At 35.0% G+C, this 14,735-nt stretch overlaps 2 protein-coding genes across 7 annotated transcripts in view; one reads left to right on the top strand and one right to left on the bottom strand.

The window, feature by feature from the left end:
* The window catches only part of LOC142317360 (uncharacterized), a 418,387-nt gene that overhangs the window by 183,697 nt on the left and 219,955 nt on the right, over positions 1-14,735 (top strand). The window lies entirely within an intron of this gene.
* Positions 1-14,735, bottom strand: part of LOC142317363 (uncharacterized) — a 427,416-nt gene that overhangs the window by 376,783 nt on the left and 35,898 nt on the right. For 4 of the 6 annotated variants that reach the window (XM_075353861.1, XM_075353863.1, XM_075353865.1 and 1 more), the window contains 4 exons: positions 11,093-11,134; positions 7,494-7,544; positions 7,015-7,053; positions 2,202-2,243 (listed from right to left, as the gene is read on the bottom strand). The exons of 1 other annotated variant lie outside the window; for it this stretch is intronic. In XM_075353861.1, the coding sequence (XP_075209976.1) occupies positions 2,202-2,243; positions 7,015-7,053; positions 7,494-7,544; positions 11,093-11,134 (174 nt within the window). The remainder of the gene's footprint in view (positions 1-2,201; positions 2,244-7,014; positions 7,054-7,493; positions 7,545-11,092; positions 11,135-14,735) is intronic. One more of the 6 variants, XM_075353864.1, reaches the window with a different exon arrangement.

The following is a 14,735-nucleotide window of genomic DNA, read 5'->3' as shown; positions in this document are numbered from 1 at the left end:
CTTGAAAAGAAAACTTATCAATATTTACCCATGAAACTATACGATTCTTATCACTTGACAGGCGTTAATATCGAGGTTTCAGCCCATTCATAATATATAATGTTACTGAATGCCCTCGACGGCACGTGGCACTTACTAACCTTATGGTAGTCCTGAGAAAGTCTCTTGTCGTCGAATGGCTTCGCCGGGTCGTAATTCATAACCTTCGTGGTGGCAATGAAAAGGGCTGTTTTGAAGTCAGTCCGAGCTTTCCCTCAGCGGCAGTCCCCGCTAGAGCGTGGCAGTGGTGGTCTTCAGAGCGCCGCAGTGTCGCAGTGTCGGCGTCGGTCGGCCTTCGCCGGCGCGGCCGAGGCGGTACTCCCCGAGCGATCCCACGCTGGGCTAGCTACTGCTGCTGTGAGTCCGCCGGCCAGGGCGATTGAAGCGCGGCGAGCTGGAGCGGTAAGGTAGCGTCCGCGTCCAGCGGCTCCCTCCGCGGGCCGGCCAGGTATGCTGCTTCGGCGGGGATATTGGCATCCGCCGGGAGATCCCACATTGAGGTGACTAGGGAACTTCTTCTGTCTTTTTCCATCTTCTACTTCTTCTTCTTGGTCTTCTCCTGGTGGTCAATGATGAATTGAAAATTCTCTCTTGTGCCCGCTCTTTTAAAGGAGCCTGAGAGTGGTGGGGCAACAGCGCCGCTATGGGGGAGAACTGCGCGGTTATCTGCGCGGCGGTAGTGATACTTGTATCAGCGCGTACGTATGGTGTGCGTTAGGTAACATCTGAGTTCCTACCGTGTTCGTCCGCCGATATTAAATTAGGCATTATGTGGTAATAATATATATACAGGGTCATTCACGGGAACCGGATGTTTTTCAAATAATCATAAAAAATTGAATATTTACTTTAAAAAAGTTTTATTGGTACTGAAACATTTTTGAAATCAAAGCATTTGTTACTTACTCGTGAACGAAAAATTATGTCCGGCAAGAGATGTCCATTTTGGGTAATACATTGTTGTAACCTTTCACGGTAACTGGCCTCAATTCTTTGCAGCATGTCCACATCAATCTGGGTGACGTGATGACAAATTGCGATCTTTAGGTCCTCCAATGTACGCGGTTTATTGCCGTATACACGCGATTTCAGAAACCCCCTCAGAAAAAAATCACAACTACTCAAGTCGGGGGACCGAGCGGGCCAAGGAATGCTGCACGACGGCTTTCTTGTAAGGATGGAAATGCAGATCTGTATGCAGAATTCGTCTTACCGTATTTGTGCTCATTAGAAGCGCTGCTGAATGCCTCTGAATAGAGCGGCGTGGGCTTCTGACAATGGCTTCCCTTACTCGTTCGATGTTCTCCGGAGTGCTAGCAGTTCGTCGGGAACCCGGTGATTTTCTCTTCAATATTGAACCGCTTTTTCGAAGGTCGTTTACCCATCGCAATATTGTGTTACGAAAAGGGACACTTGCATTACGATGGATATTAAACTGACGACGGAAATCTCGCTGAACAGCAGTTACGGATTCGTCATTTCGCACGAAACTGTTATATGCGTACAGGCGTTGGTCTACCGTCCACGGCTCCATCTCAACGACTAAAATGTAAATGCTATGAACAAAGAAAACGTCAGATACCAGCCACGTGCCCCTCCCACCACGAACGCCCGAGTACAACCCACTTCAAAAACATCCGGTTTCCGTGAATGACTCTGTATATATTCTTCAGTAACTGCAATGGTGTACACATTTGTATAATTGAATACCCGAGTCGAGATGATCACGTACGTAAACGTATATATTACAATTTTTTAAATATCTGTTTAATAGTTTAGCTATTTTTCTAATGAAGAAGTAATAGATATTTGTTTAAAAGATAAAAAATCACCTTCAGACGACATAGTAGGCGACTGCAAAAGCTGTACATCAGTGCTACCAACTTTTGAAATATTAAAAAATAATTAATATTCGTAGCAAAATTACAATTATTTTGGCAACCCTTTGCGATTTCAAATCTCCCGTTCCAACAGGACGAGGAAAAAGGGAATCTACTACACGGAAAAAAAGGAAATTCTATGACGGTGGCTGCGAAACTAGCACTCTTAGCGGTGACAAGAGGTACTAGTGACGCAGTAATGTTATTCTAGCAATAATGTTTTTTTTTTTTTATGTAAAGATCCTTGCATACATATATATATAAAAAAATTACTGTACTTACGTTATATAACTGTACGTTGGTGTAAGGAAAACACCCGGAATACTAAAACAAAATTTTCATTGTAATAATATTAATGCTCTTTCATGTGTATTTCCAAAAAAAAATATTTATAGTACATATAGACTATTATTTACCCAACACACCTTTCACAATAGTGAGATGCCATTTACTTTAACAGTACATAGTGCAGGATGCCTAGTATAAAAGTACCCGGCATCGTGGTACTTTTAAAGGAAGTGGTATAAAAGTATAAAAGCACTCTAACTCATTTGGTTTAATGTGATTTTACCACCTTAAAAGAAATCACATAATAATATGCGCACTGAGTTTTGTATTTTAATATAACACTCATAATTATTTATCAATTTCTTGTTACGAGAAGTAAGACTTTAAATGACCTGTAACGTACCATAATAGCGTGTTTACAACAGGATCTTAATTTAGACTTTTCTTATCTTAGATTTTACTTACATCTTAAAATATTTAGACTACTCTCATTATGGTGGCATTCTTTTTTCTTCAGTCAAAAGAGTAACTATCTTAAAGTTTCACAGCTACCTCAGAAAATTAATTGCTCAGGGCTGGGAAGTGTGTGACTAAATTCCGATCAATATCATGTTAGATTCTTGCTGGCAATTTTTTTAATATTAAAAATATAGTCTGACTTTTTACGTGTAATATATTGTTTCTTTTTCAATAAATTAAAAATAACAAAAAGAATGTTGAACCTCCATTTTATACTACTTTGTGAAAATTTAATAGTTTTATTACACAAAATTATACATTTATATATATATATATATTATAAAGGATTTTGACTTCCTCAGAAAGCCCTATGTTTTTCTATTTTATCGTTTTTTATTATTATTTTTTTATTAATTTTAATTGTAATATTATTATTATGTCTTTCATAAGCTAACTAATCGTATTTTTCCATTTACTTATACTACAATACAAATCAAATTTTTAATAAATAATTTTATAATCTCATTAAATAAATAAGTAAATGAATTATCATCATCTTACGTCACTGTTTTTATGAAATAAATTGACCGCTTAATTATGAGTGTCAAACGTAATACAATGACTACACAGATTTATATTAAATACAATTAAATAAAAATTTTATAATGATTTTATTAAAAAAAAAATGAAGTTGTTATTTAATTAAAAAAGTAGAAAAGACACGTAAGTGTCCTTAATTAATTTAAAGTGATACATAAATATCACCTTTGCTTTTTAGTTGAAAATTATAATTTTTTTTTAAAATGAAAAATGCATCTTAAAATAGATTTATTGAATTTTTAATAATTTCAGCATAACGACTAAGATAAATTAATTCTTAAAATTTATATTATCAGGAAGATTTTAGTTTTATTTAATATTTTTTATTTAAAAATATTAAAGGTTTTTAAAGTATATTTTAATCATTTTTCCACTTAATATTCCAAAAACGTATATCAAGTACATGGACAGTGACACTAAATTACTTTTTATTAACCTTATTAATTAACATAAAAATCAAAAAATATCAGATCTTTACTAATCCGTATTAAGGTGATAAGCAGCACTAATTAATCTTAAATTACATTTCATCAATGCCTTTTTTGTATTAATTAATAGTAATCCTTACACAATTAACATTAATTAATTAAGAAATTAAAGTAAAAATACGGCTGAATACAATTATTAGGAAATGTTAATGGTTAAAATTGTTTCGGATGGTTCTGCGTTATAAAGTTATTATTAAATTGATTTGAAAACATTTTACGTGACAACATGACCACGAGATTAAACACCTCGGAGGTTGCTAGGAACAACTTCTTCCTCAGGCACTCACTCCTGATTCGAGTCAATTGGTTAGAGACAGCTGTGATCACCAAAGACAGGTAGCAGCAAGGTAGATCCGAGAGCGTTTACCTGCAAAATTCCGTTATCGTTCTTGGCGGAATTTGACCGGCGGCTATCAAAATTATGACACCGGTCTGGTACGACTTTGAGTGATGTAGATAAATAAATATATATTTTTTTAATGATCAAAAAGTTCATTACACAAATATAATTTTAAAAAAATTACGAGTTAAGTTTCAAAAATAATTTACTAAGAGAGAAATAAATTGATTTTAAGCAAATATTTTTTATGTTTTCCTAATAGTAAGGTAATGGATGCTATGCACATTTAAATCAATTTATCTATATTTGTAAACGTTTGTGTTAAGTTAAAAGTAGATGGACAAAAAGTGCGCGAACAAACTTTCATACCCTTAGGTATGTTCCCGTAACCCTGTAGGCCGCAGTACGTGACAATTTATCTGATCGCACGGCTGTGTTTAAGGATGCGCATCTAGTTGTGGAAACATCCGTCACCAGGGAAAGCCCGCAGGGCTCCATTCTCGGTCACTTGCTGTGGAACCTGTATTCGACGGATTTTTGGGACTGACATTCCAGGAAGGGGTCACGGTCCAGGCTTTTGCCGATGACTTCTTCTTAGTTCTTGGTAACTAATGAGCAGAGGTAGAAGATCGAGCGCAGGCGGTCTTATCAACCGCAGACAGCTGGATGAACAAGGAAAAATTGAAGATTTCTGTGCCTAGACTAGGTTTATGTTTCTCAAGGACGCAGGCAAATTATAATACAATCAGTAACTCCATATTAAGTATAAAGGCTGTGTAATCAGCTTAGGTTAAGTTCATAACTCCGTAGGTGTTTAGTTTGATGAGAAGTTGCTGTTTCGCAACTACATTAACCAAGTAGCGGCGGACGCTGTCTTTGTGATGTACAAGCTTACAAGAACTGCTCGAAAGCATTAAGACTGCCGGGCCGTTATTTGTACATGGTGTACCGAGGTGTCTTCGAAAGACACCTTAAACGGACGACATCTTTCGCGGCGTCCGTTTAGGTACATATGTTGGAAAGAAAGGTGGAGCAGTTTTTCATAATTTAAGGAGTGTCCAGCGCAGAGCCTTAATTGTATGCACTGGCGTTTTAATACAACCCCCTACGCGGCTACCTCTTTATTGGGAAAGGTTCTCCGAATTGATTTAGCGGTGAAAGTTACGGCGGCCGGGTTGAAATTGTAAAGAGTCAGGGAAGCCAACGTATTTGGATGCGGTATTGACCCGGGCCTCTACCGGATCGGAACGGTGATCTCAATGCACCCTGTTGCGGATGAGTCTTTTCATCGTTGCGATGGAAGCATTGTACTAAGGATGGCACTTTACGACTAAGGTCATATCCTTGTATAGAATTATACAGGATCTCGGGTAGATGGTATGCCTCTCTATCGTTTTAAGGGTATCGGGTACCCAAGTGCTCTCCAACCATGTAAATTTAAACCGATGTTTGTTTCGGTTCCGCCTGGTAAATGATGAGCTATGCGTCTGTGGGGAGGTACAGTAGGACGAACACATGATCCTCGACTACCCAGCTGTTTGGGTTGCCAGTACTCAGGCTACCCTGGAACTTAGTGGTCAAGAGGAATATGGGCCACTCACAAGCGTCGAGTCAATGTTGTGGGAGCCACATTGTTGGACAATGTAGGATTTTCTTGATGTGGATGGTTGTTCAACCGTCTTTAGTAGTATACTTCTAATGAAAAGACACTTACCGCGTTGTTGTTAGGTGAAACTACCTGAGAAACATGGCTGCCTACCAGCCAGATATAAGGCTCCTAGCGCTTTAATGGTGAACAGGTACTTCCTGGCATTCAGCGGCCTAGGCGTGGCAGCAGCGAATTCCTGTCTTTGACGAGATAAATTTAATTATTGATAGCCATATATGTTTTAATATTTGACGGGGTGTGCCTACCAATTTTAGTGATATATGAAATGTGGACGGTGGTACATGCAAGCGAGTGGTCTATGGTACCACGCTTATTCCGCTCACGGTTTTATGGCTGCTGTTGATGCTAGTTAGGACACACGTCGCTAATCTCTTTCGAGGCTCAGTAGCTCTTTGTAGCACAGACATTCGGTCTTATGCTTTAGGGCGACCGAATGGGGTAGTGGCCAAAATAATCCCAAACAAATCAAACTGCAAGTTACAGAGTTAGGTTCTATATATATATAAATGATGGCTGAACGTTTCGGCCGGGCCATCAAGACTGGCTGCGATAGGATCCTGCGTAGGCCTCGGGCAATGGACGGACCATTATGTAGTGGCAGTTTCGGATCGGAAATTGCATGTAGCCGTCATGACCGCTGTTTCTGGGGAGTCGTCTATTAAATACAGGTGGATAACCGGAAAAAAGTGGTCGTCCTGTGGCATTTGCGTGCTGCGCGCAAGAATTAGGTCCGCTAGGAGAAGATACCAGCGTCGCTCCCTGACGGGGAATATCGTTGATGACATCCACACTGAGGGTCTGCAGATCTACTCACGCACCCGTAATTAGTATGCCATCAAGGAAGCCAGAATCAAGTTGTGGCAAGACTCCATACGCAAGTTTCAACGCAACACCTTTCAGCTCGTAAAATCATGTTACGGCCAAATCCATTGCACGTACTGTCTAGTTTTTGATGCGGGTTTGGTGGTCGGGAACACACTTTAACATAGGTCGAAGTTATGGCGGTTGGTATGCTATTCACTGGCGTACGGGCTGTGTGTCCAGTTGCCGTTTGTAGCACAGACATCCGATCTTATGCTTATAGGCGTCTGATTGGGGTTGTGGCGGGAGAAAAGCCAAGAAAACCAAAACCCTAAGCTCTAATATTTCGTTATTTGATACATCGAGATTAAAATCTGGATTGAGAAGAAAATGGAAGTCCACCTAACTTATTTTTAGAGAGAGAAAAATTATTTGTCAGTTATTAATTACCTTCTTTTGTAGCATCTTGGAGCAACCGTTAAAGTTTTACTGGAAAATAAAAATTATATGAAATTATATTCAATATTTTTATTTAAGATGTACCAAACCAAAAAATACAATTTTTTTTCCTGATTGAGATCCTACGATATGTAGAGAAATTACCACTTGAAAAACGAATTGCACGATTTATAAATTACTTAAGTACTATTACTTATTAATATTGTACTTGTTTCATAATGATGAGAATTCTCCAGATTTATTTTTATATTTTTCTTTAGCAGTATATAATTTCTGTGTATGAAATACTGTAGATTTGTTCGTTTATATTTTGAAGTAAACTTTAAATTTGTATCTACACGCGAGCGAGCACACAAACACACACACACACACACACACACACATATATATATATATATAAGCGTATATATATATATAATATATATATACACTGAAAATGTGGACTATAAAAAAAGTTATATCCTCCTTACTTTTCATGAAGATCGTAAGAAACTGATTTTGCATGTTTGGTATAAATCGATCTGAAATTTAAATAAATTGATTTATTTAGTTACATATATGTAAAACATACTAATTAAATAAATGAACAACATTTAATAGAATGTCATTAATAATTTATGTCTGATGATTTCAAACGTTATTTTATATCGTAATAGAATAAAACAATAGTTTTATGCATGTAAGTCAACTTTAACATAAGGAAATTACTTAAATTAATTCTCGTTAAAAATACACTGAATTTACCTGAATCATCTGCTAGTTGACAAGACAATCTACCTCTAACTGTACTTTTACAGAATATGATAAATTATAATATATAGAAAAACCAGTTTATTCATTAATCAGAGAAGTATTTTTATCAATTGATAAGCTAATATAATATGAAAAAGTTATCATTAATTTTGTAAAGAAATTAGAGACAAGTAAGGGTAAAACCTAATTTGTTACTAATCTGAGTATTTATGAGTAGAAAATACTGATAAATGTATTTTCACTTACAAATATAAAACATTTTAGATCAGCAATTCAATTTAAGCTGCAGCATAAGCACAAGAAGAATGGTTATACCTATCAAAAATTTCCAGAAGCAAGTTAGAAGAAATAAAATGTTTCGTACTTGGTATTAATAGATCTTGAGAATAATTATATTTAAAAATATTATACTCTTTTCTGTCCATTTTATATTTGATGCTTGGGTGGAATGGAAGATATGAAAAAAAACGATAGAAATACAAAGGAAAGAATTACTAAAAATTTTTTAAAACTATGTAATATATTTTTATTTGCAAATAACTTTTTTTTTTAATTCAATTTTAATAAAGTGATTGACGTAATGATAATAAATGTTATATTTAAAACATTAAATGATAGCAGATATGTCTTTTTATTTGGACGGCTGTCTGTTAGAAAGCTGCCAGTAAAATTGTGATTTTGGTGTTGTGAATAGGAGTCCAAAACAGCTCTGTAGTGGCCAATTCAAACCAAGTTTTGAAATAATTTAACCAAAATATTTGATGTCAACCTTGTCTACTAATTCAAAACACCTTCTACGAGGCAAACAAGTTCAATATTCCATTGCTTTCCTAATGTTTATTAATTACGCAAAGTACACGACCTAATTACAATTTCAGTCACCTTAATGGTGTTATAACATTAGAATTTTCTCAATTCTAGAGAAAAACTGAATGGTAAAACAATGTCGTTTTATCAATACCATAATCTCTATCAGAAAAAATCCATTTTGTAACCATTTATTGACATCTCACCCAGTGTCCAAGCTGCCATTTTTTATAAACCCATAGTAAACATATAGCATTGGACAAGACTTAATTTCATTGTCAAGTACTATTCTCAGATCCTAAAAATATGTTTCAGCATTTAGAAATTTGTCTGGGATTTTTCTACCCTTCTCTTTCCCAACTGACTGAGCCTGGTGGTCAGTATGCTTCCTTGACAAGAGATATCACTTTTTATTTACCTTATGCTAATCTGATATTAGCAAAAGATTAAAAAAAACCTTGTTGCCGAATACTTGCAACACAAAGTCATATTTTTAATTTATGTGTTGATAGTAGTTTTAATGAACTTACACTACTACAAGGAAATTAAAAACATTTAAATTATTTTCATTAAATGAGAAGTCTGTAAAAAATGTTATTTTGGAAAATCAGACAATTGCATAAAAATTTGTGTACGATACAATAGCTTGAAAGTTATTTGGTGATAGCAGTTGGTGTTGAGAAGAGTAAGTAGTTTGTTTACTCTTTGATATTTTAAAATAATGGAAATCAATCTTTGTCTAGAGATTCGATTAGAAGAAACTCAATATAGATTTGATAATGGTAATGAGGTGTATTGAAAAAATGGTTATTGTAATGAAATAATCAAAAAATTATTTATTTGATTTAACAGACCTGTTTTAATTATTCATAATTATTATTATTAAAAATATTTAATTATGAAACAGGTGTAGCAAACCTTAATTTTATTTAATAATATTAAGAAGCAGTGTTGGAAAAATAATGAACCTAGTGGTAACATTAAAAGTGAAAAAGAAAATGTATTCTCTTTAAGTAGGACAGGTAAATTATAATACAGGTACAGATGGTACCTTGTAAGAGTGACTATGAATTTTTTTTAAAGCCCGAGGTTTTATTCGTTAACACCGTTGAGGGGACTACTAGAACTAGAAGAAAGCTCAAGGAGAACTTCATTGTTGCTCTTCTTTGCACGCAGAAGTACCTCAAGATTAGAAAACCCAAGAAACCAGCAAGGGTCTAATAGTGATTGCTAATGACAAGGAAACCGTCCGAGTCATCGTGGAGTGTTCTGTGGTAAAACTCTTGAGGTCAAGGTAGACCTGAAACCAAAGCGTTGGCCCCGGGTCATTGTCTACAACATTGACTAACGGCTATCAGACGACGATGTTCTGTCCCTTATTGGGATGTAGAACACTGAGTTGGATGATACAGCTTTTAAGAAAGAGTGTAGGCTAGTCTTCAAGAATGGGAAACGTGATGCATAAAGGTATCACGGAATTTTTGAACTTGGTGCTGGTCTCTTTAAAAAGTTTGTGTCTGAGGGTAGGTGGTTTCTCGATCTCATGTCGTCTTGGATCAGAGAATACGTTCATGTACAATGATGATTTATGTGCTGTCGTTTTGGCTACAGGGCCAAGTTCTGTAAGTATGCGTCAGTCTGCGCGCATTTTGGCGAGAAGGGTCAAAAGTATGGAGACTGTCCGCAGAAATCCGAGGCTCCATCCTGCGTCAACTGTAAAAGGTCGCGCAAAGAGTGCAGACATTAGGTCAACAGTAAGGACTGCGGCTGTTATTTACGAGCGGTAAAATTGTACTTCAATGATCTGGAAAGTTAGAACTTATCGTTGATGCTTAATGTCTGTCTGCAGTGTTAGTTGAACGGTTGTTTTGGGTCTCATGGTTGATTTTTAACATTTATGATATGACGCTGATATTTAACATTTTTTGACATTCTTTAAAAGGGATATGTGAACTACTTAAATGAAGTATTCCCTTTGTGTTCTGTATTCTCATAATATGATCAAATTGTGTTTTAGTTTGTTTTGTCGACCAAATACCTACCTTAAAGTTTAAAAAATTATTTCTTTCTTTCTTGGTTTTTTAAAAGTAAGGCGTTAGGCATTCAGAAAGAGAACTGCTTGTACAGGCATATAGGTAGATAAGATTCAAAGTTTGAACTTGGTTAACATATTTAGAGTTATATGTACTCACGTATCAACAGATATAATGTATTTATGACATGTAACTATAGAAAATATAATAAAATTAATGTCATATTTAAATTCATGCATATTAATAAATTAATGTCATATTTATAATTCTTATTGAATGATAATATAAAGTATCAATATATTGAACAATATTCTGATAAACTAGAAAACTAATTACTAAATATAGCAATAATTTTTAAATGTGAAAAATGGACTTATGTGCAATTTCTGCATAATAGGATATATGCATACATGTATAATAAGTACAGTATTGCACCATCGTAAGGAATATGTACTCATAAAAGAACTGTTACTTACAAGTCTTTAACGTTGATTCCAGATATTAATGACTTTCCCTTTCTGAAAAAAATGATTTCATTATTTTATGTAACTATAATTTTAAACATAGAAGATTAGATTATTACTAGAAATTTCTAAAAGAGTTTCTTCAAAGGGTACAGTAGCAGATTCTTTTTTACTAAACTGCACTTCACAAACTATAAGGATAGTCTATTACGATTTTCTATTAGCTTTTAAATCATAAGGTTAAAATATTTCTTGTTATACAAAACTAACATCAATTTTTTCCATACCTAAGGTAGTTACAGGCAATGTTGGCATTAAATAACAGAAAACATCGTTTTCATAATGTAATAATACTTCTTGAAAAAACATATTTCCGTTTCCTTCTATGACAATGCAGGCTATCAACTAGAGATATTTTAAGGAATTTCAAGAATCATTTATTTACATTTCCTTAACTAAGTTTTTGCAGCAACATTTCAAGTTTATTTAACAAATACCTATGGGCTGTTATGACTCACCGCCGCTTAAAATTAAGGTAGATTCAGTGACAAAGTGATCTGGTAGGTCATTGAACTAACCCAACTAGACCGAGTATTCTAGAAAGAAAAACCTCTCCGTATTTAAAATAATATTTCTAATCCTAGCTGGAAAATATTCCGCGCTAGAACGATCCTTTAATAAAAATTATACGAAGCAAAATAATATAATGTCTTTATAATGTGTCTCTTTCAAAACACTGACTTGATGCTTATTAAAACGATTGAATACTTACCTTAACAGTATAAGTTTTAACTTTCTGGATATCAATATGAAATAAAAGTACTGATTCATCTACAAAACCCTTTAATGTGAATGGCTTTGTTTGAAATGAAACAAACAAAGGACAACTTTTTTTTTTGTCTTCAGTCATTTGACTGGTTTGATGCAGTTATTCCAAGATTCCCTATCTAGTGCTAGTCGTTTCATTTCAGTATACCCTCTACATCCTACATCCCTAACAATTTGTTTTACATATTCCAAACGTGGCCTGCCTACACAATTTTTTCCTTATTCCTGTCATTCCAATATTAAAGCGACTATTCCAGGATGCCTTAGTATGTGGCCTATAAGTCTGTCTCTTCTTTTAACTATATTTTTCCAAATGCTTCTTTCTTCATCTATTTGCCGCAACACCTCTGCATTTGTCACTTTATCAACCCATCTGATTTTTAACATTCTCCTATAGCACCACATTTCAAAAGCTTCTAATGTTTTCTTCTCACATACTCCGATTGTCCAAGCTTCAATTCCATATAAATCGACCCTCCAAACATATACTTTCAAAAATTTTTTCCTGTCATTTAAATAAATTTTTGATGTAAACAAATTATATTTCTGACTGAAGGCTCGTTTCGATTGTGCTATTCGGCATTTTATATCGCTCCTGCTTCGTCCATCTTTAGTAATTCTACTTCCCAAATAACAAAATTCTTCTACCTCCATAATCTTTTCTCCTCCTATTTTCACATTCATTGGTCCATCTTTGTTATTTCTAATACATTTCATTACTTTTGTTTTGTACTTGTTTATTTTCATGCGATAGTTCTTGCGTAGCACTTCATCTATGCCGTTCATTGTTTCTTCTAAATCCTTTTTGCTCTCGGCTAGAATTACTATATCATCAGCAAATCGAAGCATCTTTATCTTTTCACCTTGTACTGTTACTCCGAATCTAAATTGTTCTTTAACATCATAAACTGCTAGTTCCATGTAAAGATTAAAAAGTAACGGAGATAAGGAACATCCTTGTCGGACTTCCTTTCTTATTACGGCTTCTTTCTTATGTTCTTCAATTATTACTGTTGCTGTTTGGTTCCTGTACATGTTAGCAATTGTTCTTCTATCTCTGTACTTGAACCCTAATTTTTTTTAGATGGTGAACATTTTATTACAGTCTACGTTATCGAATGCCTTTTCTAGGTCTATAAACGCCAAGTATGTTGGTTTGTTTTTCTTTAATCTTCCTTCTACTATTAATCTGAGGCCTAAAATTGCTTCTCTTGTCCCTATACTTTTCCTGAAACCAAATCGGTCTTCTCCTAACTCTTCTTCCACTCTCCTCTCAATTCTTCTGTATAGAATTCTAGTTATGATTTTTGATGCATGACTAGTTAAACTAATTGTTCTGTATTTTTCACATTTATCTGCCCCTGCTTTCTTTGCTATCATGACTATAACACTTTTTTGAAGTCTGACGGAAATTCCCCTTTTTCAATAATATTACACACCAGTTTGTATGTTCTATCAATCGCTTCCTCACCTGCACTGCGCAGTAATTCTAAAGGTATTCCGTCTAGCCTTTCTGCCAATTAATTCTTTTAATGCTCTCTTAAATTCAGATCTCAGTACTGTTTCTCCCATTTCATCCTCCTCAACTTCCTCTTCTTCCTCTATAACACCATTTTCTAATTCATTTCCTCCGTATATCTCTTCAATATATTCCACCGATCTATCGAGTTTACCTTTCGTATTATATATTGGTGAGCCATCTTTGTTTAACACATTATTAGATTTTAATTATTGAATCCAAAAATTTTCCTTAACTTTCCTGTATGCTCCGTCTATTTTACCAATGTTCATTTCTCTTTCCACTTCTGAACACTTTTCTTTAATCTACTCTTCTTTCGCCAGTTTGCACTTCCTGTTTATAGCATTTCTTAATTGCCGATATTTCCTTTTACTTTCTTCATCACTAGCATTCTTATATTTTCTACGTTCATCCATCAGCTGCAATATATCGTCTGAAACCCAAGGTTTTCTACCAGTTCTCTTTATTCAGCCTAAGTTTGCTTCTGCTGATTTAAGAATTTCCTGTTTAACATTCTTCCATTCTTTCTACATTTTCTACCTAATCTTTTTTACTCAAACGTCTTGCGATGTCCTCATCAAAAATCTTCTTTACCTCCTCTTCTTCAAGCTTCTCTAAATTCCACCGATTCATCTGACACCTTTTCTTTAGGTTTTTAAACCCTAATCTACATTTCATTATCACCAAATTATGGTCGCTATCAATGTCTGCTCCAGGGTAAGTTTTGCAGTCAACGAGTTGATTTCTAAATCTTTGCTTAACCATGATATAATCTATCTGATACCTTGCAGTATCGCCTGGCTTTTTCCAGGTGTATATTGTCCTATTATGATTTTTAATTTGGGTGTTGGCAATTACTAAATTATACTTTATGCAAAACTCTATAAGTGTTCCCTCTTTCATTCCTTTTGCCCAGCCCGTATTCAGCCACTATATTTCCTTGCTTGCTTTTTCAAATGCTTGCATTTTAATCTCCAACTATTATTAAATTTTCATCTCCTTTAACGTGTTTAAGTGCTTCATCAGTCTCTTCGTATACACACTCTACCTCATCATCATCATCATGGGCGCTTGTAGGCATATAGACGTTAACAATCGTTGTCGGTTTAGGTTTTGATTTTATGTTTATTACAATGATTCTATCGCTATGCGTTTTGAAATACTCTACTCTCTTCCCTCTCTTCTTGTTCATTATGAAACCTACTCCTGCCTGCCCATTATTTGACGCTGAGTTAATTACTCTAAAATCACCTGACCAAAAGTCGCCTTCCTCTTCAACCGATCCGAACTAAGTACTACTACATCCAC

Source organism: Lycorma delicatula, chromosome 1 (assembly GCF_047948215.1).
Source record: "Lycorma delicatula isolate Av1 chromosome 1, ASM4794821v1, whole genome shotgun sequence".
Taxonomy (NCBI): domain Eukaryota; kingdom Metazoa; phylum Arthropoda; class Insecta; order Hemiptera; family Fulgoridae; genus Lycorma; species Lycorma delicatula.
This window is presented reverse-complemented; position numbering and strand designations above follow the sequence as displayed.